This window comes from Acomys minous (assembly GCF_964271855.1).
Source record: "Acomys minous genome assembly, chromosome: 8".
Classification (NCBI taxonomy): domain Eukaryota; kingdom Metazoa; phylum Chordata; class Mammalia; order Rodentia; family Muridae; genus Acomys; species Acomys minous.
This window is the reverse complement of record NC_140489.1, coordinates 73,013,225-73,038,975: the sequence shown is the minus strand read 5'-3', so window position 1 is coordinate 73,038,975 and position 25,751 is coordinate 73,013,225. Positions and strand designations below refer to the sequence as shown.

The window sequence follows — 25,751 nt, the reverse complement described above, 5'->3', positions numbered from 1 at the left end:
TCAGTTTGTAATCAAGTTTTGATAATTCTCCACTATCTCCAATGCCATTACCATGAGCCCAGATTTTATTGAATTATTTTGAAATCACTATAAATAAATATCATAGTTACGATGATTGCAATCCCTTTCTCTCAATACATCCACCAAAGGGAGAAAACCATTTATTAAACAGTACTTCATGTACAATTACTGTGTTGTGCTGCAACTGAAATGAGTCAAAAATGTTCTGCTAGGTTCTGCTCTAATCAGGGTGGCTCTACACACTGCTCTTCCTGGGGGTCAGTGTGCTCCTTTGTTTTCTCTTTACAAACCATTAGCTAGCTGTTCATTAAGAGCCAGTGAGATTCCTATGCCTTACCTCCAGCTTTCATAAAAAAAAAAAAATAAACATTTTAATGTACATTTCTCGGGACTGTGAGAATATTAGTCCTCATTTTATTAAGAAAGAAAAATCTTACTTAGCCCAACATTTTCTTCCTTTTGATTTAGCACAAATATGAGTGATTTTATGACCCGAGTAATACTAAGCCATAGCAAGTTTTCATTGGCCAGAATTAAGTTGTTAGTGGGATCTTAATTGCACAACCAAAAGGTAATTAAAGTAATATGTAAACTGGTTAGCCTAATTTACAGGATGGTAAATTAGAGGCAGCCCTGGATAGGCAGGGCAGTAGGTAAGATGATGCTTGCTTAGCATGGATCACATCCTTAACATAAGCCCCAAACTCTGAAGTAGCTGGAGAAATACAGCAGACAAGCACTTGTCCTAGAAACCTACAAGAACATTATGATAGGCAGATTTGGGCCCAGGGGTCCCGCTCAAACTATGGCACCAGCCAAGGACAGTACATATAGTAAACTTCAAACCCCTACCCAGATCTAGCCAATGGACATGACATTTTCTACAGTTGAGTGGAGAGTGGGGACTGACTTTCACAGGAACTCTGGTGCCCCATATTTGACCACGTCCCCTGGATGGGGAGGCCTGGTGGCACTCAGAGGAAGGATAGCAGGCTACCAAGAAGAGACTTGATACCCTATGAGCATATACAGGGGGAGGAGGTCCCCCTCAGTCACAGTCATAGGGAAAGGGAGTAAGGGGAAAATGGTAGGGAGGGAGGAATGGGAGGATACAAGGGATGGGATAACAAGTAAGATGTAATATGAATAAATTAATAAAACATATTTTTAAAAAAGAAAAAAAAAAAAAAGAAAAGAACACCAACCACACACAAAATAATCGCAAGAGTGACAATGAGGATTGCGTGACATAGGAAAAAGCTTTTGCTCAGCAAAGGACCACCAGAGGAAAGAGCAAAATCTTTGCCAGCTATACCTCAGACAGGGGGTTAATATCTATAATATATAAAGAGGGTCAAAAATTAAACACCAAACCTCTAACTCATCCAACTAATAATGACCTGAAAGAATGAGCAAGTACAATAATCTGCTAACACTATTGAAAAATGTCAATGTATTTAGTCATCAGGGAAATGCAGATGAAAACTATTCTGACATTTTGTCTCCTCCCAGTCAGAACAGCTGTCATCAAGAAAACAAATGGGGAGGATACACTGCTGGCTGTTGGTGGTAATGTGAGCTATGGACAGAGACCCTGCTGCTGCAATGCCCTGAACCCAGACATGGCCTCAGTGGGGGCATGGACAGGGACCCTGCTGCTGCAATGCCCTGGACCCAGACATGGCCTCAGTGGGGGCATGGACAGGGACCCTGCTGCTGCAATGCCCTGGACCCAGACATGGCCTCAGTGGGACATGGACAGAGACCCTGCTGCTGCAATGCCCTGGACCTAGGCATGGCCTCAGTGGGACATGGCCAGGGACCCTGCTGCTGCAATGCCCTGGACCCAGACATGGCCTCAGTGGGACACGGACAGGGGCTCTGCTGCTGCAATGTCCTGGACCCAGACATGGCCTCAGTGGGACATGGACAGGGACCCTGATGCTGCAATGCCCTGGACCCAGACATGGCCTCAATGGGACATGGACAGGAGCTCTGCTGCTGCAATGTCCTGGACCCAGACATGGCCTCAGTGGGTCATGGACAGAGACCCTGCTGCTGCAATGCCCTGGACCTAGGCATGGCCTCAGTGGGACATGGACAGGGACCCTGCTGCTGCAATGCCCTGGACCCAGACATGGCCTCAGTGGGACATGGACAGAGACCCTGCTGCTGCAATGCCCCAGACCCAGACATGGCCTCAGTGGGACATGGACAGGGGCTCTGCTGCTGCAATGTCCTGGACCCAGACATGGCCTCAATGGGACATGGACAGGGACCCTGATGGTGCATGCCCCAGACCCAGACATGGCCTCAGTGGCAGCGCGAGCCAGGACTTCACCATGGTCTCAGGTGGCTACTCACAGCATGCTATTCTCTCCATCCTTGCGTCTCCAGGTCCACCTCTCTTCATAATGCTCCAACTCTTTCACTCCTCTTTCTCTCCCATCTGTCCAACACATACTTGCGTATTGTAGTGGCTCCTGTTGCTGTGGGAGGGCCACTCGCTGCCTGGCCTCCGGTATCTTCTGCCTGTGCAGCATGGCATACTGGGAGGGAGACCTCTGTGTACTCTCTGTCTGGATGCCCACAGTGTCTACAGTTTTTTTTAAAAACATACTTTTTAATTGGCTTACAAATAATGTTATTTTAAAAATGTTTTTTTCATAGATCCTTTGTTCTAATTAGCCCACCCTCCATACCCCATCACCTATCTCTGCCACCCATGTAGCCCCACTCCTGTTTAAGCCTGCCCACCCTAAAGCCTGCATTCTACTGTCATATCCACGATGTTCTACTGGACCCATTCTCTCAAGGCACAGCCCCTTCCAACAACCCCGTCTAGATTCCTGGCTTCTACTGAAGAACCAGCCCCCCTCCTTAAGGACCCCCGTTATGGCCAAAGTCTGTAAATCTCCTCTGCTGCAGACTACTTTAACACTTCCCTTCTCTGCCAGTAAAACAATTCTGAGAGGAGCCACAACTGATAACTGACCCTAGCCACCTGCCAGGGCAGAGTGTCCCAAGAGTTAAAGAAACACATTGTTTAGACTAACATAGCCAGCTCATCTTGAAAAAGTCGAAACATACTCTCTCCTAGTCAAGCTGACCAGCAAATGATCTAGCACATAACAGCAATAAATTAGGGGAAGCCAGGCCAAAGTTCCCAACACCTCCTGTGACTACTTTAATCTCTTCCATAGTTCAACTTGCCCCTCCACCCATTACCCAACCACGAAACGCCAAGGCTTATAACTCCCTGCTTGCAGCTTTTCTGCCCAAATGCCAACCAATCACATACTGTAAAACTCATTTCTTTTTCTAAAACCTATTAAAAACCCTATGAAATTGCTGTTCAAGGTTGCCTCACTCTGATGTGTGGGTAGACCCCAGTGCACTGGAACAATAAACCTCTTGCTTTTGCATCCATCTGGTCTCTGTCTCTCACTTGGGGGCTTCCAGGAATAGACTCTCCCAACTGGAGCCTTAGACTACAATTACTCCTGTTAATGATCCAACTGTAAAGAGTCAAAGCTAGGATTCATACACAACACACTCTATTTTCTAGGCACAACCAACCGCTCCACTCTAGTAAGATTATCATTCTGACCAATACTGCTCAAATTGGCTTATGCAACTTATGTGTGCTCAGAGGACCTTCAGAATTTATCTCCCTATAAAGAGAGGCTTGGGTTGGTTGTTTAATGCTCTGCTACTAATGTTGGTGTGGCAACACAATAGCTTTCTCTTCTCCTCCTCCTCCTCCTCTTCTTCTTCTTCTTCTCCCTCCCTCTCTCCCTCCCTCTCTCCCTCCCTCTCTCCCTCCCTCTCTCCCTCCCTCTCTGTCTCTCTGTCTCTCTGTCTCTCTCTCTCTCTCTCTCTCTCTCTCTCTCTCTCTCCAGAGTTTCTCTGAGTAACAACCTTGTCCTAAACTCACTTTGTAGACCAGGCTGGCCTCAAACTCACAGAAATTTGCGTGCCTTTGCCTCCCGAATGCTGGGATAAAGGCATGTGTCACCATGCCTGGCTAGCTTTTTCTCTCTTGTCCTCAGAATGTATATATTGTAGAGTATGTAGATGTACATCTTATAACAATGATCTTTCCATTTAGTGAAGTTAAGATAAGAGATCTGGAGGTAGAGAAGCACTAATATTTTCCTACTAAGCACCCATACAAGCTTCACTGCAATGAGTCAGATGGGAGACTTTCTCAGCAGGTGGAGCTTCAGAGCACACTAATACAACAGGAATAATAAAACACACAAAACAATCATGCCTTCCTCTTGATGTAATTGGAAAAAGAAGTACTTACATAAGTTCATTTTCTAGATCATTGGAATTTAAGTCTTATAGTCAAGGTTTAATTATGCACAGAATGGCTTTGTAGCTGGCCTTCCATGTTTTCCTCTGTATCCCAAATACAAGATGTGCTTTCAGTTGCTAACAATGTTGAGTCCTGGCTAGAAGCAGGTACTCCTGTCCTCTATAATACAGATTTATTTGACGTTCCAGATCTCCTTGCTTTCATGCTCACCTTATTTGCGTTTACTCTTTCTACAGCCACCTATGTTCACCTTCTAGTCACAGAGCTTCTCGTCACTGTTCATGGTTTCTTTGTGAATCCAATACCCGGCCATACCTGATTTCTACTCTATTCTCTTAGCCCCTCTGCTTGTCCTCTGAGCCTGGAAATAAACCACGAGACTTTCCAAGCTGAGCTACGGACACAGAGGCCATCAAATTCTAAGAACATAACTAAGTTAAATACGTTTGGCATCCAAGAATTAGTAGCACCCAGTGTCTGCCTTTGATGTGCTGTGTTAGTTACTGCTGCTTGGTGAAAATAAACTTGTCCCTTATGTGTGGGTTCTCTGAGATTTCTACTGGCATTATCTGATTTCAGAGGGATGATTTATAGATATTCTCTGAACGTTTATTTAAAATATGATTATCTGATGCAGGGAAAGTAGGAAGGAGGGAGGGATACAAAAAGAGGGATGGAAGGAGGGAGGGAGAAGCTAAAATGTTACTGGAGATGATATTTAAAACTAGGCTGTAGGAGGCTGGAGAGATGGTTCAGCAGTTAATGGCCACTGTTTGCTCTTCCAGAGGTCCTGAGTTCAATTCCCAGCAACCACATGATGGCTTTCAACCACCTATAGTTTAATTTGATGCCCTCTTCTGGCCTGCAGGTGTACATACAGATAGAGCCCTCACATATAAAAGTAGGCTGTAAATATATAAGGAGTACAAGGAGTATGTCACATTAGAAACCACGAAAACTTGAATATAATAAACCCTTAGGGGCATATGCTGGCTCCCAGTTTTCTTCTAAATATAATTGATAAGTTTCAGTATTGCTCCATAACACTTCATTCTAACTTAAGATCTTCAAAACTTTCTATTACATTGGTTCCTTGTGTGACTTTGTCACAGGTAAAGCTAAAGGCTCTAGCAGGCCCAAGCACAGGAAACATCCTACTGACAGGTTTTGCCTTTTACCCTTCTCCACCATTCTCTCTACTTTGCTAAACCCTTAGATCACATTCCTAAAGCTAGCCACTAAGGTCCATTCCCTTATTTGGCCACTTCCTCCTCCTGAGGCTGACCACCAGGGTCCATCTTCCAAAGTATTGAAGTCCAGCAATCAAAACCCCCTTTTTGGCTGTTCTAATTTACTTGCTCAATCAAAATTAACCAACTCATCCTAACTCCTTTCCTCCTTTCCCTTTATAAACTGCCATTTGTCTATAGGCTGTATCTGTTTCCTCTTTATCCAGAGGAAGTCCTCCATCCCTCCAGGGCAAATATGCCTCCCTTCCCCCACCTCTATGCCCCTTCCCCCATCCCTTTTCTCTGCTCTTTTGTCCTCAATCTCCTGTCTTTGTCTCTTATTCCTTGCCCTTTGTCCCTCTGGAGCAAATAAATCTCCTTTGTGACAACTACTTGGTCTTGGCAATTCCTGGGCTTTCATTTCAAAAACAAAAAGGATACCGAATTTGTGTAGCACTGCAACTATCAGGTGCCAGGAACTCCCTTTGATTTCTTTAACTAGCTAAGGGACTGGAGAAACAGCTTCATCTGTGCCTAGTGGGAAGTCTAAGCCCTCTGCCGCTCAAGTGAGAGTGGAATGGAAAACCAATGGTGACTTAGGAGTTCTGTGTTCTTTTGTTTCTAGTTAACTAGAGTTCAATGCTGCCTTGAACACAGCTCTAGCCATGAAAACATTCTACCAATAACTAAAGTGACCATCCTAGGCCACTTGTGTGATATTCCTTTTTGCCACTTAAACTGAACAGGCATCCACAGTGTTTCTTCAGACCACTGTACTAGTAATCATTACCAGTAGTAATAAAGAGTTTATGCACTGTGTATGCAACTCCTTATAGTACACTTTCAAAAACTACATGTGCAGAATTCAAGTTAACCAGAGAGCTATCAGCTTTAGCCAGAGCGCAGCCATTATGCTTTCAGCTTACCAAAACTATAGGCCAAGGTAGGACAAATTAAAGAAAAATTTCCACGACTACACCTCACAGCTCCTACCCCACCTTACCCAGAATCTGTTAGCCTGAGATAGTTCTGAGAATAGCCACACCCTTATCTCACCCTAACACCTGCCAACACCAACAGCCTCCAGGCTGCCCCCTCACTCCTTCCCACACTCTATTTCATCTACCCAATCCCCTTAGAGTGCAACTTGAGTAACCAATGAGATCAGCAATAACCACTGTTGCTGAAATCTGCCTCTGTAAGAGGATATTTGAACCCCCTGATCTGGCTATTCGGGGTCCCCAACTCTTCTGAGCTTAGTGGACCCTGGTGTGGCTCAATAAAACTCCTTTGCTTTTGCATCGACTCTGGACTCTGACTCTCACTGGGCTTCCAGGAATAGACTCTGAGAATCTGAGTCTAACAAATGATAACTCAATTTGTACTTCTGTTGCTGTTATATACACACTATAAGTCTGCATGAAGATTAAAATTGGTTTCTGAAAGGATTTATGATCCTGAGTGTCCCTTTCTCATGGCATTGATATGTACATGTGTATATGTGTACAAGGATTGTACATGCTGCATACAGCTTGTGAGTGATGTGACATTCTCAGAATAATCCAGCATCTGTGTTATAGTGCCTACACTGCTGACTAATCACAACTTTGTGACTAATTTTGTGAGCTAAAATGCTTCAGTGGGAATGCATCTGCCTAGCACACACAACGCCTTGGGTTCCACTTCTAGAATCCTGATGTGAAAATCCCAGGGAAACCCAGCACATGTGTTTAAAGATCCAACAAGGCTGGATGAGTAGAACTCCTGAGATTGTGGTGGGATGGAGCATTGCAGGCCTTGAGCCAAATGATCTTGTGCTATTTTCAGGTCCTGTAAGAGCCTTTTCCATGTCTGATATCACACCACTGTGCCTGCCAGCTACAACTTTTTGTGATACATCAACAGAGTCCTAGTCCCCACCACCCAAAAGGTAAGAATGATGCCAGACAGCACCTGCAACCTATGACAGAGATTCCCTGGCTTTGCTGGAGCCCAGTTTCCACTAATGTATTGGAAAAATGCCTTGATTTATGAGTTTTTTGTTCCAAAACTACAAAATGCCCATGAACTTACTTGCACACAAAATGTGTGTTTTTGAGGGGCATCCTGGATATGGGTTCCTCGGCCATATCACTCACATCTGGCTGGGGAATATTCTTATTTACTTTGAGGAGTGTTGTATTTGGTGCAGGGAATGTAAATCGAAGAGCTCACAGCAGGTTGGCAATTGTTTCAAGATAAGAAATGTCTGTATAGGAAAACTATCCTAAGAAAAGGAATTGATTGTTGTTATGACTCTTAAAGTCCTAAAGTTATTTTTTCTATTGCTTTCAAACATGTCATAATAGACAGTTTACAAAGTTTAAAGAGACACAGAGAATTTTACATTGCTTCAGGGATTGTTATGTACTTAAGATTACTAGTTTTCATTTTTACTATAACATACAATAGCATGCATTTTAAATGAATAAAAACACACTCCTAAGGTAGATGGCTTTCTGAGCAAAACAGGAGGTATAAGGTCAAGATGAGGAAATGAAGTAGAGTGGTAACTACCAATTGTAATCATTAAGGAAGCTAAGTTTATTGGCACAAAATAGCTGTTATTTATTTCTATTAATTAATTTGTTTTTTAATTATTAAAAATGGAACTGTAGTGTAGCTTTCTGGTAGAGTGCTTTCCTAAGATCTCAAGGCGCCGGAGTCAACCCTAGCACTGGGAAGAATCCCCTGAACAATAGTGTCAAGGTCGGTCTGATCTGCTCTCCAAGCCTTTACTCTTGGGAGTGCTAAACTGAAAGGACATGCTCCATATTTCTTTTTTTTCCAACTCCACATTTCTTAAGATAGAAGCACAAAATAAGATACATTCTTTTGTTCTAATAGTACCTATACGTAAAATAAAACATATAACTATAGAAACCACAATGCTATCTTGTCTATAATAGTTTTGATTATCTATTGCTATTAATTCAGTAAATTAAGAAAAAAGTGTTCTTAAATTGGCTTTGCTAACATGGATATGTCATGCTGCATGAATTACTAAGTGAGAATTTATTTTAATATAAGCGGTTTTCCCTTAACTTTTTACTACTTTATCTTGTCTCAATTTTTTTTTAATTATGCACTCTTTTCAACAGAGAATTTAAAAGAATAGTACAATGAAATTCCTATGCTTAATGTCTGCTGTGGCTCTTTCTCATTCCTGGGTCACCAGTCACCAGTTCTCCAGAACAGAGAAGGAGAAATGGAGGCCCGTGAATATATACGTAAATAACCTTCTGGGATCAGAGAGGCAGATCAATTTTATTAGGGGTGAACTCTGGAGGTGGGGAATCTAGGGTTGGTGAATGTCACTGGCTGATGGCCTAAGGTACTGAGATGCCTCTTTAGCTTGAGAGGCATACTAGGAGTTCTAGGGGCTTGTTCAACAGGTTTTGTCTAGAGAAAGGAGTTAGACCTGTACTTTCTCTAAGAACTACATTACATTCTTCAGGTAGAGTATGTGGGGATTCAGGCTCCTCAGATCAGGCAGAGAAAAGGGCGCCTGGCTGACAAAGGGAGTCCTCCATTTCACTGAGCTCAGAGCTTTCCAGTAATGGCAGACTGTGATCTTAGCATCAGGGTTTTCTGACAGTCTGTTAGCTATGAACATTTGCTATCTAAGCCCCACCCCCTAACTCTACACACAACTTATATCTGTATGTATTTATTTTCTGGCTCAATTAAAAATAACCTGCAGACATAATGACACTTCTTTTATTGCACCAGGCCTATACCAAGTGCACGAGAACCCAAAACCAAACCACCTAACATTCAAAACCCAAATGAAGCATTAATTTCTGCGTCTCTGTCTTCCATAACAAATGTGCCACCAGCTGCTGACCAGGCATCATGGTGGACAGCAATAGCTACTTGGGATATCAAGAAAAGTATATTTTGTAGAGTTGACCTTCGTTCACATGATATTAAGGTGTCTCTCTGTATATTCGCTTGCTAGCAGTGAGCTAAATGCTAACAGACTCTGGTATTATCATTGCTAATGAGAAATCTCTTGTCTCAACATTGTGTAAAAATTACTCCACAATTTTCTCTGATTGGTTAAGAAAGAAGCTGATGAGTCCATGCCTGGGCAGATGAGACAGTGGGTGGAACTTCTGTTTCCAGTCTGGAGGTTCCAGGTGCGGGGAGAAGGGAGGAAAGAAGGTTATCATGCCATGAGGAGGAGGTTACTATGGAGGAGTGGTTGTGGGGACAAGGATGGGGTAGAGACAGACAGGGTGAGACTAGAGGACAGTGGTACACGGCTAGGAAGTAGACCAGGCTAGCACAGATCAATATCTGCACAGTTGTGGTGCCTGAAGCTTATTATAAATATAACAGGTCTTTGTGTCATATTTGGGAGCTAGAGTGGGTATACAAAAAAAACCTCTTAATTTCAACAATATTTTCTTCCCCTTTCTCTTCTCATTCTTCTTTCTGTATATCTTAGCAGCTGATATAATCAGTTGTAGCATATGCTTAGCATTCTTTATGAACAAAAAGATAACATCAGGAATCAATATACAGTATCAAACACAAGAGCAAATCAAAGCTCATTAGCTTTGTGCTTTTATTTTCCGAAGAAATTTCATGTTGGGCTATATATTAGGCTTTATTTGTGGGCTGGCAGAGTAGAGAGATGAAGTGAATGTCACAGATGTTATATGTTTGAGTTTCTCAGAGCAGTTGGTATAATGAGATGAAATTTTCATTATAAAATTGGCTTGAGTAAGAACCATAGTGGTAAGAATTCAAGATCAGCTTATGCATTAGGCAATGAGTCATAATAACAAGCTGTATGTTTGTCTCATAGGTACAGAGTAGCAAAGGGGTCAGTGCACAGTCTTTCATCTTTATTCATAAGCTGGAAACACAGGGAACTTTAATAAAGCTGCAGGTGCAGAGTCACAGGCAATTGACACTGAGGTAGAAAAGGAAAATGTGAGTTCGAGTAAAAATTGTAAGAATGAGTATCAGTCAATGTAGGAAACAACCATTTAGAAAATATTTTAATGGAAGGAAAAAACAGAACAAAACAGAACCCTGATATTTAAAATGAGGAATGTAAAGGAAATGGCTGTATTAACAAAACTAGACAAACAGGGACATTCTCTAGCACAGACCACCTTCCTAGCACAATTGTGGTAGTGGCCCACGGGGCCCACAGGGGGCAATGGAACCTTTTGTTTTTCATTCCTAGAACCAGGGATCACCTACAAGGTGTTGGGTTTTTTAATGCCTTCACCTAGTCTAGTAAGTGTTTTCGGCTAGCTTAAGACAAGGAGGCACAGTTGGGAGATAAAAGAAGAGGAAAAGTAGGAAAATGGGCACATACAATAAAAATATAAACAAAAAGATCATGCACCCTCCCTAGTAGGTGACCCCACATGTGGTTCTTAGCCTTTTTAGAAAAGGGTGACAGACTAGGTAGGAGGTTTGTACAATAGTGAATGTGTTTGTTTGTTTGGGACAGGGTTTCTGTATGTTGCTTTAGCTGTCCTGGACTCACTTTGTAGACCAGGCTGGCCTCAAACTCACAGAGATCCAGCCTCCTGAGTCCTGGGATGAAGGCATGCACTACCATGCCTGGCTAACAGGGAATTTGATTGGTCATTCTCACTTGTTCTTAGGAGGTAATTTACAAACACTTTGAATTTCCCCTGGCTGAGTTAGTCTGTTACTCAGTAGGCCCTCTGCTTACAGCTGATTACTTATGTAAAACAGATGATTCAGGATGATGGCTGGCTGGCTAAGCCAGAAAAACCAACCATGTGATTAGTGGGTTGTGTCTCTGAGCCACATGACTGTTGGATGTGGTCAATGATTTAATAGATCACTGTACTCCAACCAATCCTTGAGGAAGATTTCCTGGTCAGAGATACCTAGTATTCACATACACAGATGTACTCGGAGGATAACACCTCTCAAGGGATAGTGAGAGCTCTGAAGTAGGGAATCTCCCAGTCTTTGAATTCAGAGTCTGCTTGTCTTGTTCTGATTTTTCCTACTGCTGTAATGATAAAACAGTGTCTTCCTGGGTTCTGGTAATTTTTAAAACCAATAATTGACTCTGAAAGAGTGGGTACCTCGGAATCTGCAGCCAGCTTATCAGAAGAGAAAGGGGTTGGCCCCACAGGCAGCTGGTGTCAGAATGGGAGGACTGTGTACCTAACCTATGAGTCTGGCCTAACCTTGGACAGCCAGTGTGGAAAGTCTGCAGATATATGATGACCACACACCAAAGACCACTGTGGAATACAATGGATAAGCTGCTGCATTCTCAAACTTTCCCATGCTAGACAAGCACTGTTGGACTACTCTGATGGCCCCTGGAAGCCAGTCTAGCAAAGCCCCCCTCAATATATAGTCAATCCATTGGTTCTCTTCTTCTAGTGAACTCTGACCTACTGACCAGACTCTTCTTTGGCTCTGCCTTCTATACATACGCTTACCTTCTATACACATAGAGGAATTTTGCTTTGTTTTGTTTTGTTTTTTTTGGTTTTTTGAGACAGAGTTTCTCTGTGTAGCCTTTGCTGTACTGGACTTGCTTTGTAGACCAGGCTGGCCTCGAACTCACAGCGATCAGCCTGCCTCTGCCTCCTGAGTGCTAGGATTAAAGGCGTGAGCCACTGCGCCCGGCACATATAGAGGAATTTTAATCCAGCAACACGGCTGCTCTGGCCAGGGATCACATCCTTCTAGGTGATCCAGCTGGAATGCAGACATGCTCTGGAGTACAGTATGGTCTGGTTGGAATGAAGACATACCCTTAGTACACACCTTTAGTCCCAAACAATGAAGGTAAGGTTAGTTTATAGAAGGAAACAGTCATGTTTGAAAGTGATATCTAATTGAGGGGCAGGCAAAGTGATACATCAGAGAAAGATTTGATGGAATGAGTCATATATAAGATACACCCAACTCTCAAGAGAACAGGACAGGAAAGAGAGGATACTCAATAGCAGTGCAAGGAGAGAAAGAGAGGGGATACTTTTACTCAGAGTCGATTACCCAGACAGTTTTATAGAGACAGGTTACCGAGAGAACAAGCAAGACACAAATGAAGTCAGGACAAGCCAGAGAATGAAAAGGAGCCAAAATAGTAAAACATATTGCCAGAATTAGTTTAAGGCCAGGAAGAACAATTCAGTCAGAATCCAAGAAAAGCCAGTTTGAATCAGTTAGCTTGGAAAGAAGTTTAGGCCAGAAAAGCTGGGTAGAATCAGCCAGCAAAGTTCAGAAAGAGCTAGAAAGAGTTGGGAACTGCTCTCATCTTGTCCCAGCTTCTGAAGAAATAAAAACATTTATACATACAATCTATGCTTTTCTCTTACTAAACTGTGTTTTGTTTTGGGGGTCCTAACAATGAGCCTAGAGATGGGTACTGCAAAAGTAAATTATGGTTAGATTATAGTTTCTGCCAAAGGCTCCTGTGTTACTGGGCTGGTGTCCAGGCTGGTACTACTCAAGTTGGTATAAATTTTAAGTGGTAGTACTTAGCAGGATGTTTTCAGGGCACTGGAGGCATGGTCTAGAAGGAAACTTTGGGATCCTAGTCTCTCCTACTTCCATGTAACACCAGGGATTTAACCATGGTCTCAAGCATGCTAGCTAAGCACTTTCATGCTAGACAAGCACTTTTGTCTTTTTTGTTCCCTGAGTGTTTTTGTTTTGTCACATGTTCCTACTAAGAGCAAGGGGGAGGAGAGAGAGCTATTTAGTAGATGAAAGGGTATACCAAAACCAATAATTTCTAAATACCATCATACTCTCTCAATACCAATTATAAGCCTTCAGAATTATACTTTATATATCATACTCACAATTTCAAACATGGGTCATATTTTCAGTAAGATTTCTGATTTGTATTGGATGGCATCAGAAAATTATCTGGTAGTGAGTGACATACTTTGCTAGCATATAGAGTGTTGCAAAGTTAAATTTCTGGCAAAGTGCAATGGAGACAACTAAATTAGAAACTGATTGATAGGATTCTCATTGAAAAGTTGGTTAAAAGGTAAATAAAAATAGTAATCAATAATAATAGCTCTAGAATTTATTTCTAAGAAGTTGGTCAGGTGAGTTTTCTTAGGCAAAACTAGAGCAATGGTACGTATCAGCTCATGGAACTGAAAAGACAGCCACAGCACACACATGACTACATCACTATAGCTGGATGCGATGCTCCCAGAGAAAGGGCTGCAGTCAGGCACCTTGATGTAGGCCAGAAGAGGAAACTGGAAGAACCCTTCGCCTCTCCTCTCCATGTGAATTCTTGCACCTGCTAGGCTGATGCTTAACCAGCTGCTGAGGTCTCCATCCTACCACCAGAAGGGAGACTACAGTCTACAAAAGATTTCTGCTCTACTTCCTCATACTCCACTGAGGCAAGCAGTGTCATTTTGATTTCCCTTTCAGAAATTAGCCTTATGTTTATTTAAATCTGAATCTACATGTACACATGCACGCACATATGTGCACACACAAAAGCAAAAAAGCATTTATAATGGCCACAACAGGGAAAAGGCAGTGCTTTGTCAATCAGTAAGGGGGAGCAGTTGCCTCACTTCTGTAAGGATGAGGAAAGCCTGGAGAGAATTTCTTCAAATCAGGGAAAATACAACAACAACAAAAACCCCAACCCAACCAAAAGACATGACTTGTTGTGAGTCCAAAGAGCAGATGTCACAATGCAAGCAGATACACTGATGGGTCTGTCCCAAGGAGACAAGAACCAGGGAACACTTCATGTTTGGCCACATGAAAGTAAATGAAACTGTAATGAATTCTTTTTTTAATCATTTATTTGCTATTTATTTTCATAAATGTGAGGTATTTCAAAGTGCTATAAGGTGCCATACTAAATATATACTTCTTGAAGAAATTAAACATAGAACTTTGTCATTTTACCTAGTTCTATGTACCAGACATGAACAAATACACTAACAAGGAAGAAACAGGCTACACACACACACACACACACACACACACACACACACACACACACACACAGAGGAATATATAGAAGTAGGGTGTATCAGTGGTATTTACACAAATGTTCCTAGAGGCATCATCAAATGGTAAAACCTCTTCTGTAGCATCTGCTGGAACTTAAGCACCATTGTAAAAAGAAGGAATGATCAATCCTGTTTGGAAACATGGGACTGGAACAAGGTGACTTCATGGCCTCTTGAAGCTTCTAACTGCCCCAAACTTCAATGGCTGTCATCAGGTGGGAGTCCTAGACACAAAGTAGTCCCATTCTTCCACATATTCCTCTAACTTTTCTATATTTCCTCCTAAGTCTTGGGTGTATGGAAAGGAGATATGAACAAAAGCTCTCCACTAGTGAGCAGGTCCCAAGGCCAGTTGACTTCCTGGTACCATTCTCTAGCATCTAAACCAGAAACTCTAAGCTGCTGGGAGAAAGATAAAGCAAATACAAAGCACAGGCCTGCTGCTGCTCAGGAGGAGGAAAAGACTATGGAGCCATGGCCTACTATCCTTAGTTCTTCCTCTAGAACACACAATAGTGTTCTGTGGTATAGGAGCCACATGCAAAACTGCTGGAAATAACTAACCTGTAGTTTGCCAAACGACTTTTGTTCACTGTACTTAGAACATTCAAGAAAATTATACATATGTTTGTTTTAAATAATTCTATTATTTGAAAATTCTATCTTTAAAATACTTATAAAAATGAAGGCCTTTTCTTTTCAAAGGTAGGAAACTGGTGAACTGCTCTGTCCACAATAAGGTGGACAGATGAGTGCAAGAGGGAGGCAGACAAGGAGTGCCCTGTGCTCTTTTAGGTCCAGAAAAGGTCCAACTGACATTTCTTTTATGTTTATTAAAGACTACAAAATAAGCTATCAGAGAAAAGGGAGATAGACATAAGCATCCAGGAATTTCCTGAGGAAATACCTTGAAGAGGAATCAGTGCTTTAGTTAAGAACTGGTGTGGGGCTGGGGCTGGGGTGGGGGTAGGGAGGCTGCAGAAAGGGTAAGCAGTTAAGAGCATATGCTGCTTTTGCAGAGCACCCTAGTAGGTTCCCAGCACCCACATAGAAGCTCACATCTGCAACTCCAGTCCAAAGGATCCAATACCATCTAATGATCTTCATGGGCATCATACATGCATGTGGTACACATAAGTACATGCTGAGTAACACTCATAGAATAAGATAAAAACAAGTACATCAGAAAAAAAAAAGGAATATTCGGCTTTTCTTAAATTTATGAGCCATCAGTAAAAGTTCAGAAGGGAGGACTCACGATGAGATGAGTCAACAAGTAAAGGTGCTTGCCATCAAGCCTGATGACTCAAGTTCAATTTTTGGGCCCCACATGGTCTAAGAAGGAACCAACTTCCAAAAGTTGTCCTCTGACCTCCACATGCCTTATCCTATTAAAGATATGAATATAAAAAGGAGGCTCAGGATAGAAAACATTGCAATTTGGATGTAAAGTGGCCCCAAAGGCTCAAGCACTGACTTCAGGCTTGCCCCCCAAATGATGGTGCTCTTTTGGAAAGTAGTAGAAACTTCAGGTGTTGGTGCTTGCTGGAGAAGTAGGTTCCTGGGGGTCAGGTTCTTGGTGGCATCTTTAACCTGGCCCCTTCCTGTATCCTGAGGTGAACAGGCTCCTCCTTCCTTCCATTCTGTCGCTGTGATGCCCACATGCAGCCAACAGATCATGAACTGGTGGATACCTCTGACTCTGAGCCACAGTTAAAAATTTCCTCATTTGAATTTTTCTCTCCCATATTTGGTCATAGTGATAAAAAAGCTAACTAAGAACACAGAAACCGCATTCATAAGACAGCTGAATAACTACCTAACACTGGTACCAAGGAATGGAGAGAGCTAACTCAGCCCTCACTGCTGAGAGGGGCAGAGGTGCTTGCATAATGCCTATTCCCCATGTCCCTTCTCACAGTGCACAGATGGATGAATGGATTTGGGAGAACACATAGAAAAGAAGGTGTGGTGTTTGATTTCTGATGAAAACAGTTATTCTGATAGTTGAATAGAAAAAAACAAATGCCATTTATTGAGCAAAACAATTCCCCAGGATAATCAGAATTTTCATGTCAGAACATTGCAGTCCATGACTTCTATTTGGCCATAGTGTTCACTTTAAAATAAGTTTTCTTACCCAGCAAGAATTTCTAATAAATTAATTGATCAATATAAATGTCTACTCTCTACAACATTACAGCTGATAATGAAAGTTAATTCTTCATTGAAGCTTCTTTTCCTAAATCATTTCAGTGAACTGCTTGAATCACTCTAAATCTTTGTCTTCTTTAAGCACTTATGCATGTCTGCAGTGCTGTGGCAGATACTTGCCTTGGATACCAAAACCTCTCTTCAGAGAAGCCATACGATTCTGACAGCAGTACAGCAACAAGTGGAGCACAGAAGGAAGAGCCTGGGGTAAGTGGGTAGCAGGGCCACACCCGGATGGCTGGAGCACAGTGGGTAAGCATACTGTGTGGAGCATGGTGAGAGAAGACGAGAGGCAAGTACCAGATCCTCTGAGATTCCCAAGGAGTCTGGGTTTTAGCTCTTCTTGCTTTAGGATAGGAACAGGTGACATTATATAGTCTATTGAAACTGGCTTCCAATGGTCTCAACTGGAGGTAGGCTAATAACACGACCTCCTCCTGGTCTTTCTGCAGTTTCTTATTTCTTCTGGCAGGAAGATGGTATTTTCATTTCACGCACACACATATGTCATGGTGGTGATTAGAGGCATGAGGTTCTCTCCTTCCACATTATGTGAGTTCCAAGGATCGAACTGGGGCCATTGAGCCCGTACAGCATGTGTTTAACCTCTGAGCATGTCCTTAGCCAAAACGTATCTTTTCTTATCACAGTCCTTACGTGTAACACCCAGTATGCAAGCATCAGAGAAACACAGCAAATGTCACTAATTTAGGAGTACATGTCAGTGGACCACGAGTCAGTTGTGAGTAGAGGTTCTGGCACAAAGCCACAGCTACTCTTGGAGTGGAGCTGACCTGTAACCTGCTTCAGTATTTTCGAAGCTTTCCAACTCAGTAGAAAGCTGAAAACCCATTCCCACAGAATTCCTTTCAAGTGTCAGAGGTACTAAATGGTACTAGGAAAGTGTGAGCTGCAAGAATTTGATGGCTTGAGCAAAATTTCTCATAAAAGGTATATAATCCAAGCCAAAGCACACCAAAGACAGGATGACTACCAAACAAGGATAACCAATGGTATCATATGGTTTCCTAAAAATAATAAAACTTGCCTTTCTCACCATTTTTTGGCAGAAGTGGTATAAAAATCAAAGCATCTTTAGAAACAAGACCACTCATGTCAGTGAACAAGTAAGTAAAGCCAAACAAAAAATGCAGGAAGCCCCCTTCTTTCCTCTCCATGGCTGGGGAGTAAGCCTGTATTTTCACACATGCTAGGCAAGCACTGCCCTACAAATATGCCCACACCCCTTGGAGGGACACTTAACTGGGTCATGCCTACTCCTCCAATCCACGAGATTTATTAGACCACTATTCTACCTTTTATTTTATTTTATTTTATTTTATTTTTGTTTTTTGAGACAGGGTTTCTCTGTGTAATGGCCCTGGCTGTCCTGGAACTCTCTTTGTAGACCAGGCTGGCGTTGAACTCACAAGAGAGCCACCTGTCTCTGCCTCCCGAGTGCTGGGATTAAAGGCGTGCGCCGCCACACCTGGCCTATTCCACCTTATTATAAAGCAGCAGTTCCTTTCATCCTTCCTAAAGCTGGAGCGGCAAAGGCTAGCGGGGCCCACTAGGCTGCTTTTCAAGAGCGAGGAAGGGACAACAGGCAGAATGTCTTTAAAAAATGAGTTAGATCCAGGGGTGGTGCATTCCTGTAATCTCATTAATGACAGGTGAGCAAAGGGGACCTGTGAGCGCAATGCAGTCTTTAGCAAGATGTCTTACCCCTGTCTGCTGAGTGAAGAACTCAAAAAACAAACAAAAACCAAAAATGTAATAATTCATAAGAAACAGATTATCATCATAAAAATGTAGATGTATAGGATAATAGAAAAATAGAAGAGTTAAAGGCATGAGAAAGCTAAAAAGCCAGTATCCTGTGTTTAGTAAATATATAACAATCTAGTGTAGGTAAGAAGAAGAATTTAAAGACTGAATAGGTAGCTTCAACAGGCTGGAAATGCCCGTCTTTTTGGCCACAGAGGAAGGAGAGCTATCAGTGTGGCTTGTCTCAGAATAGTATGGTCTGCCTGAGCCGGGACTCACTGGGCAACCTGTGGGTCAGCAGCAGCCCCATGCTCTCTATTGGAGAGAGAGAGACTCTGAAAACAAAGTTATGTTTTAAAAGAAGATATAAGAAGCTTATGTCCAAGGAAATAAAATTCCCATTTACTGATCACTCAAGAAACAAATAAATCAGATTTTCTTTCAAAAATTCCCAATGAAAACACTTTTTTAAAAAACATACGTATTTATGCTCTTTTCTAACTAATGCCAATTGAAAAATGAGGCATTTGTTTAGGGAGGGAGATGAAACTTGCTAGAGTTGCAAAGTGAGTGATTCTTTTTTGTTGTTTTGTTTTTGTTTCTTGAGACAGGGTTTCTCTGTGTAAGTTTGACTGTTATGAACTCGCTTTGTAGACCAGGTTAGCCTTGAACTCACAGAGATCTGCCTGCCTCTGCCTCCCAAGTGCTGGGATTAAAGGCGTGCACCACCATGCCTAGCCTAAGTGAGTGATTCTGAGGGCTAGAAAACAGTTCAAGTTGCTTTCCTCCAATTGGTTCACTGAAAGCCACAATTGCACATCACTCCTAAGCCGTTTGACCTTGTCTATCTATCAAAGTAGCAACAATAATACTGCCTTCCCAAGTCCATGCGGTGAACGAACATATGAAAAAGTTGTAAATTTTAGGCACCAGAAGAACAAGGCCAAAATGGTAAACTTTAGAATGCAGATGAATATTTTTTTAGGCTCTGTTTACATTTGTTACCAATGAACTCTTAAATAATCCAAAGGTTAAAATCATTCAGTGGCCACTCATGCTAACTCCATCCCTGCTGAGCTGTTAATAAGCATGTTCTACTCACCAGAAAATGTAATTTTATGCTTATTTAGGGAATTTTTATTCCCTAAATGCAGTACTAGAACTTGCAATGTGCTACAAAGACAGCCATTGTGTAAGAAAGCTATAGGAATGTATTTATATTTTAATTTAAGGTGATTGATACACAATAATACTATCTTCTACTAAAAATCTCTAAGAAAAGTATGGTGGGATGAAAAATCTTCTCAGTGGGAGACATGTAATTTCATTTTGTTGCTTTATTCTGGAGTGAGGTGAGATATATGAAATAGGATTAAAAACAAAACACACTTTCTCTCTAGAGGATCAAATTGCTACGCAGATTAAAATGTTCATAAATTATTTATAGTTGTCATAAGCGTTGTCACAAGCTGTCATTTTTAATAGTGATCAGAAAAACCCTTCCCTGGACTGCGGAAATGGCTCATCTTTTAAAGTTGAGGCTCACAACCAAAGGTGTAAGAAAAATCTATTCAGTCCTCTCAGTTTGGTGAAGGTATGCCCTCCTACTAAGAGCTTATGAATGTCATACATTTTCTCCTATAGGCAAATAGAAAGGAGATTGTTTTTTACCTTTAAGTGAAAAAATATAACCCATTGATCCAGTAAGTCTGCTTTGGCTTTTTTCTATGTCTTTTAAAATTCAGGCACATTTGACAATATGGCTTTATAGAAGCAGTAAATCAACACCTTCAGAGTTAGAGAACATGAAGAAGTGACTGACAGCCCTAACCCTTCAGAAGGGTTATCAAGGAAGGCAGATTCTTTCAGTTTGTTTGTTTTAAAGGCAAGGTTTCTTTGTGTAGTCTTGGCTGTCATGGAACTCACTCTGTAGACCAGGCTGGCCTAGAATTCAGAGATCCGGCTGCCTCTGCCTCCATAGTGCTGGGATTAAAGGCGTGTACCACTGTGTCTTGCCACAAGAAAACAGATTTTTAAAGAACTAACTGTAATTGAAAAGGCTAAGAGAATAGCATGTTATTAAAACTTAGAAGAGGTCATCAATTCTGACAGATGGCATCAGGGAAAATACTCAGAAAGTATGCATTCAAACAATGCCCTACAGAATATATATCTAAGGAAATGAGGTGGGGCTGGTGTTCCTGATTGATGAACTAGAGTCCTGAAAGGATCCAACATACCTGAGTAAAAGTATAACCAGTAAGACCTCCACTTGAGCATCAGCCCCACAAGGGCAGGATTTTCATACTCTGCTATACAAGTAGCTGGAATGTCTGGTATTCAAACTGAGGACCAGGTTTACTGCCTAAGGAAAGGACAACAGGTGACTAGTACGCTCTGGCTCAGGGAAAGGAGGCTCTACTTTTAAGCATATTAAACAAGATGCTGATGATAAAAAAAAAAACAACATAGCAACATTTGACCCTGGGGAACGTAGACCTGGGTTAAATAGTGAGCCCGGATGGGTTTGCTCTGCCTACTTTCCATCAGAGTCAGGCCTTCAGCACAGTGGTACTAATGGAGTGCAGGCACTGAATGAGATCTTGGGGAATCTTTAACTATTTAAAACAAAAGAGGTAAAATAATTGTTGGGGGACAGCAAAGCAGACATATAAGAGATAGGATAATGAACAAGATGGAGGAAAAGCCTTCTAACAGGAAGCTAAGGGTAGTGTGAAAGCTACCCAAATCCTCCACCCAGAACTTTGTTCAACTCGGTTGTTCCTTCAGAATACAGATAAAAACAATTTCAAAGAAGGGTCAAATGGGACTCAAACTCTGGCACAAAGACAACTGGGAGCTTGCAAATCCTGCACATGGCAAGAAATCAGGGTGGGGAGAGGTTTCAAAAAAAGTATAAAAAGACAAACTGTTCTAACCTTAAATCTACTGCTGTTGTTTTAACTCATACATACTCCATAAACCTGTAAGCACTCATATTTTCACACTGAAACAGCAGTGACTCTGGAGGAACATTTAAAGACAGGATTAGTTCTTTTCTTGAAAGAAAGCAGAAGGTGACATTGAACAGTGGTTACCACTTGGGTAGCAGATGTGAGAGTTTGATACTAGGCTGTGGTACAGAGCAAGACCCCATCTTTAAAAGCAAGTGAGAAATTAAAAAACCCAAACATGTAATACACAAACAGAGTCATTTTGAACTAAGGACAAACCACAAGATGGCATGTAAACTCAGTGCTTAACTTGATGCCTTCCTCAGTGTTTCGGGCGAGAGCATGAACCCTAAGGAACAGTGAGCACACAAGCAGTCACTGATGTGGCTCAGAAGCACAGACACCGCACGAGAGACTGTCTGCGCTTCTCATGGAGTTGACCTTACTCAAGTCACTGAATTCACTCACAGAGGCCAGATTCCATGTCCCATGTTGCAAGGCCAATTGATTGGCTTATACTCTATTTTCCAGAAACTATACAGGAACAGATTAATAAAGGGGGCAGGAGGTGGTTACTTGATAAAACGTAACTGATAGCAATGTAAGGGAACAGCAAGCAAACTGTGGTGGAATGAGTTGGTCCATAGGAGCCCTTGGTTCTTATGGACCAAGGGCATAAACACTAGTGAGAGTTCCAGTGTATGATGGAAACACGCCTTTATTTTATTGTCTTGGCAGTTATTTAGTTTTTTTAAAAAAATCTATTCATGTTCCAGAAAAAGAAAAAAAACGTTATTTTGCTGAATGCGATCTCATTTGATTGCTTTAGACTTTTCCCCCAGAGATCTGTACTATTGATTGAAACAGTTCTTTATATACAAAAGATATCTTGTAATCATTGCCAACTCTCCAAGGAGGACCAGTCATAATAACCTGGAGATTCCATGTAATGGGGCAGGAAATATGTTTTATGTTGAGGAAAACTCAGTCAAGCGTCCTCTGTCCTCTCTGCATTTCTAGTAGATAATTCAGCTTTTAGTCTAGTGAATACTATTTTCTGTTTTCTTTTCTTTTCTTTTTTTTTTTTTTTTTTTTTTTTTTTTTACTATTTTCTGTCTTAAGACATGTATGTAGTCTTATTTTGTGTTTGTTTGAAATTTTCCTTAAATAAAAGTGATAAAAGAGAATAACAGGAGTGATTTGTATGGGTGTGTGTGTTTAACACACTACTCACACTTTAAAATTCTTACCAGCCTCTGTTTTTGAAGCTCTTCTCTGAGGATTCTATCTTCTGGTAACACATCACATAACAAAAAATAGTTGTCCTGTTCTTCTGTTGAGAGACCAGGACAATAAATGAGAAAAGAGATTCTGCCCCTCACACCCTCTTCCAGGGGTATTTACTGTTTTAAAAAACTGTGTGGCTAAGCTGGGCAGGCAGATCACTGTGAGTTCGAGGCCTGCTTGTTCTACAAAGTGAGTCAGAACAGTCAAAGCCACACAGAGAAGCCTTGTTTCGAAAAACTGGGAGAAGAGACCACCACCACCCAACACTGTCACCATCCAAAACCGTGTGGCTATGAAGAAATGGATCTGAGTTTGGATCCTGAAGACTCACTTAAAAGTCCAGGGGTGGTGGATCCCTGGCGGCTGCTGGCCAGGTAGTTATGACAATTGGGCTGCAGGCTTAGGGAAAGACTGCCTCAGAAAATAAAGTAAAGTGTAATATAGGCCAAGGTTGGCTGGTGGCTTAGACACACACACACACACACACACACACACACACACACACACACACACACAGTACATGTCCATTAGTATCTGGTATAGAGCTCTGATGTAGATTTATTTAAGTAAAGCAAAATAAACACATCAGTTTAATTTCAGCTATCATGCAAACAAGAGAGAACATAATTTAAGAGAGTGAGATTATTTTTCTGAATTGTGGATGGTCAAGACATGCACTTACCAAATGGAGCTGTGGAGTTGATTCTTATCACACTGCAAAAATCTGTGATGGGCTGTTCAGTGAATCTTTTCCTCCAATATAAAATGTACCTATGAAATGATATTCAAAGGATAATGAGAATCAAAATACAAGTCTTAAAATGATAGGATCATACCAGAATGTCTAATTACCTCCACACCAAAAAGCAGATGTTAACCGAAACTGCTAGAGAATTTGTGATAAGAAAGGCAGTAAGGCATTGCAGAAATATGAGATAAATATTTAATAAAATCAAACTACTCCACAAAGGAATGAAATGCCTCACTATTTTGAAATCCAATAAACAGGTTTGTAGAAAGTTAAAACGAGTCTTTTGTTTGTTTGTGACAAGCTCTCATTAGCCCAGATTAGCCTTGAACAAGCTATGTTGTCAAGGCTAGCCTTGAACAAGCTATGTTGTCAAGGCTAGCCTTGAACATGCTATGTTGTCAAGGCTAGCCTTGAACAAGCTATGTTGTCAAGGCTAGCCTTGAACGCCTCATCTTTGAAGTTCTGAGAATATGTGCAAGGGCCACTGTACATGGTTAAATGAATTGTTTTAATGAAGTTTTCTAAAGTAGCATTAATCGTTTACATGCATTTATGATGTAACAGTCAGGGGCTGAGAGCAGTTTATGGCATGGCATGCTCTTCCAGAGGATTCTGGTTTGAGTCCCAGGACCCACGTGGTGAGTCACAAGCGTCTGTAACTGCAGTTATGGGATCTGATGTTCTCTTCTGGCCTTTGTAGGCACCAGGCTTACATGTGGTACACAGACACACATATATGTAAAACACCCATACATACAAAATAAAAATAAATAACTCTTTAAAAATGCAAGAATCAAATGCTCATGACACCAATAAGGTGAAGAGAAGACTGAGCAGTCATCTTCCCCAAAGGTCAATGTGGTGCGATAACAGCATACATCCAACATCTGCATAATTAGAGAGAATGTCTGAATGCCCACACTCTGCCTAAAATAAATCAAATGTAGCCTTTGGAAAACAGCTGAGCTAACACTTTATACTTAATTAGCAGAGTTAGAAGGAGCATATGGGCTCAACTTAAAAGCAACTCATAACCCAGTCCTGTACATGTGCTGAAAGACAAGGTAAGATGACATGATTCAACCAAGCTGCTCCTTCTTCAATTTATTTATTATAACAAGATGATTATGGCACTACCTCATGGACCAAAGGGCACCACAGGGGAATGTGGTCTTCAAGAGGAAAAAGGAAAAGGATGGTTGACCTTATAGTTGACAATTTATTGGACTATACAAATTACAGTTAAGAAAAACAAGTTACACCAAAGAACCAAAGCTTCATAAAAAGAGAGTTAATTTACTGAAATACTGGAAGAAAACAGAAAGAATAGGAATTTGGACATTTAATATGGCTTGATATTGCACCTAGCAGTGGCCTGCCAGAGTAGGCTCAATGTCAATGCTGCAAGGATGTGGGAGAGTACTTGGAGACTTCGGTGGGTTTTCTAAGCAGCCAGCGACTCCCACATCGGGTTTCCTTTTACTCTTCTTTCAGCTTTATTTGCCACCATTGTGGTGATCTAGACTGTCTCTAGATCACAAGAGTTAATAGACTACAAGAGTTTGTGTTGAGAGAGATCTGAGAAAAAGAGAACCATGAGATGAGCTGGTAAGTAAATAAAAATGGAAAACAGAATGAATAGGCTACATGTGGAAAAGAACCCAATGGATAATAGTAGGCTAGAACCATAAATTAGTTCTTACTCCTCATATCTAACTACCTTGGCAATCTTAACATGGAGAGAGGGACATTTCCTTACAGAGTAATTCTGACTTCATTCACAGGTCAGAAAATGACAGTGTTAAGTCTAGCTCAGATTGAATTACAAAGGCAGCACATGATCCATCATTATTCTGAGGCTAACTCACTGGCTTTGATATGCCTTAGATGTGGAAGGGACGGCAGAGTCCTCAAAGAAGATAACAAGAGACATGTATCTACAAAAAGATAAAGCATTATTTCCTTGGCCAACTTTAGCTGTTTCACTCCTTGTTATTTTGCACAGCTATTCCTGGTCTCTCTATTAGCTGACTATCTTGTCCTGGAAAAGCGAGGGTGGGAGAGAGGGAAAAAGAAAGGCAAGATGCTCAGGGCTGGGCAGGAGAGCTCAGTTAGTAAAATATTTGCCACACAGGCCTGTGT

At 41.5% G+C, this 25,751-nt stretch overlaps 1 protein-coding gene across 1 annotated transcript in view; it reads right to left on the bottom strand.

Annotated features, from left to right (window-relative positions):
• ZNF277 (zinc finger protein 277) overlaps positions 1-25,751 on the bottom strand; it is a 116,306-nt gene that overhangs the window by 22,772 nt on the left and 67,783 nt on the right. Inside the window, exons 3-4 of the mRNA XM_084792381.1 lie at positions 23,541-23,629; positions 22,822-22,904 (exon numbers count right to left, since the gene is read on the bottom strand). Coding sequence (XP_084648507.1) covers positions 22,822-22,904; positions 23,541-23,629 — 172 coding nt within the window. The remainder of the gene's footprint in view (positions 1-22,821; positions 22,905-23,540; positions 23,630-25,751) is intronic.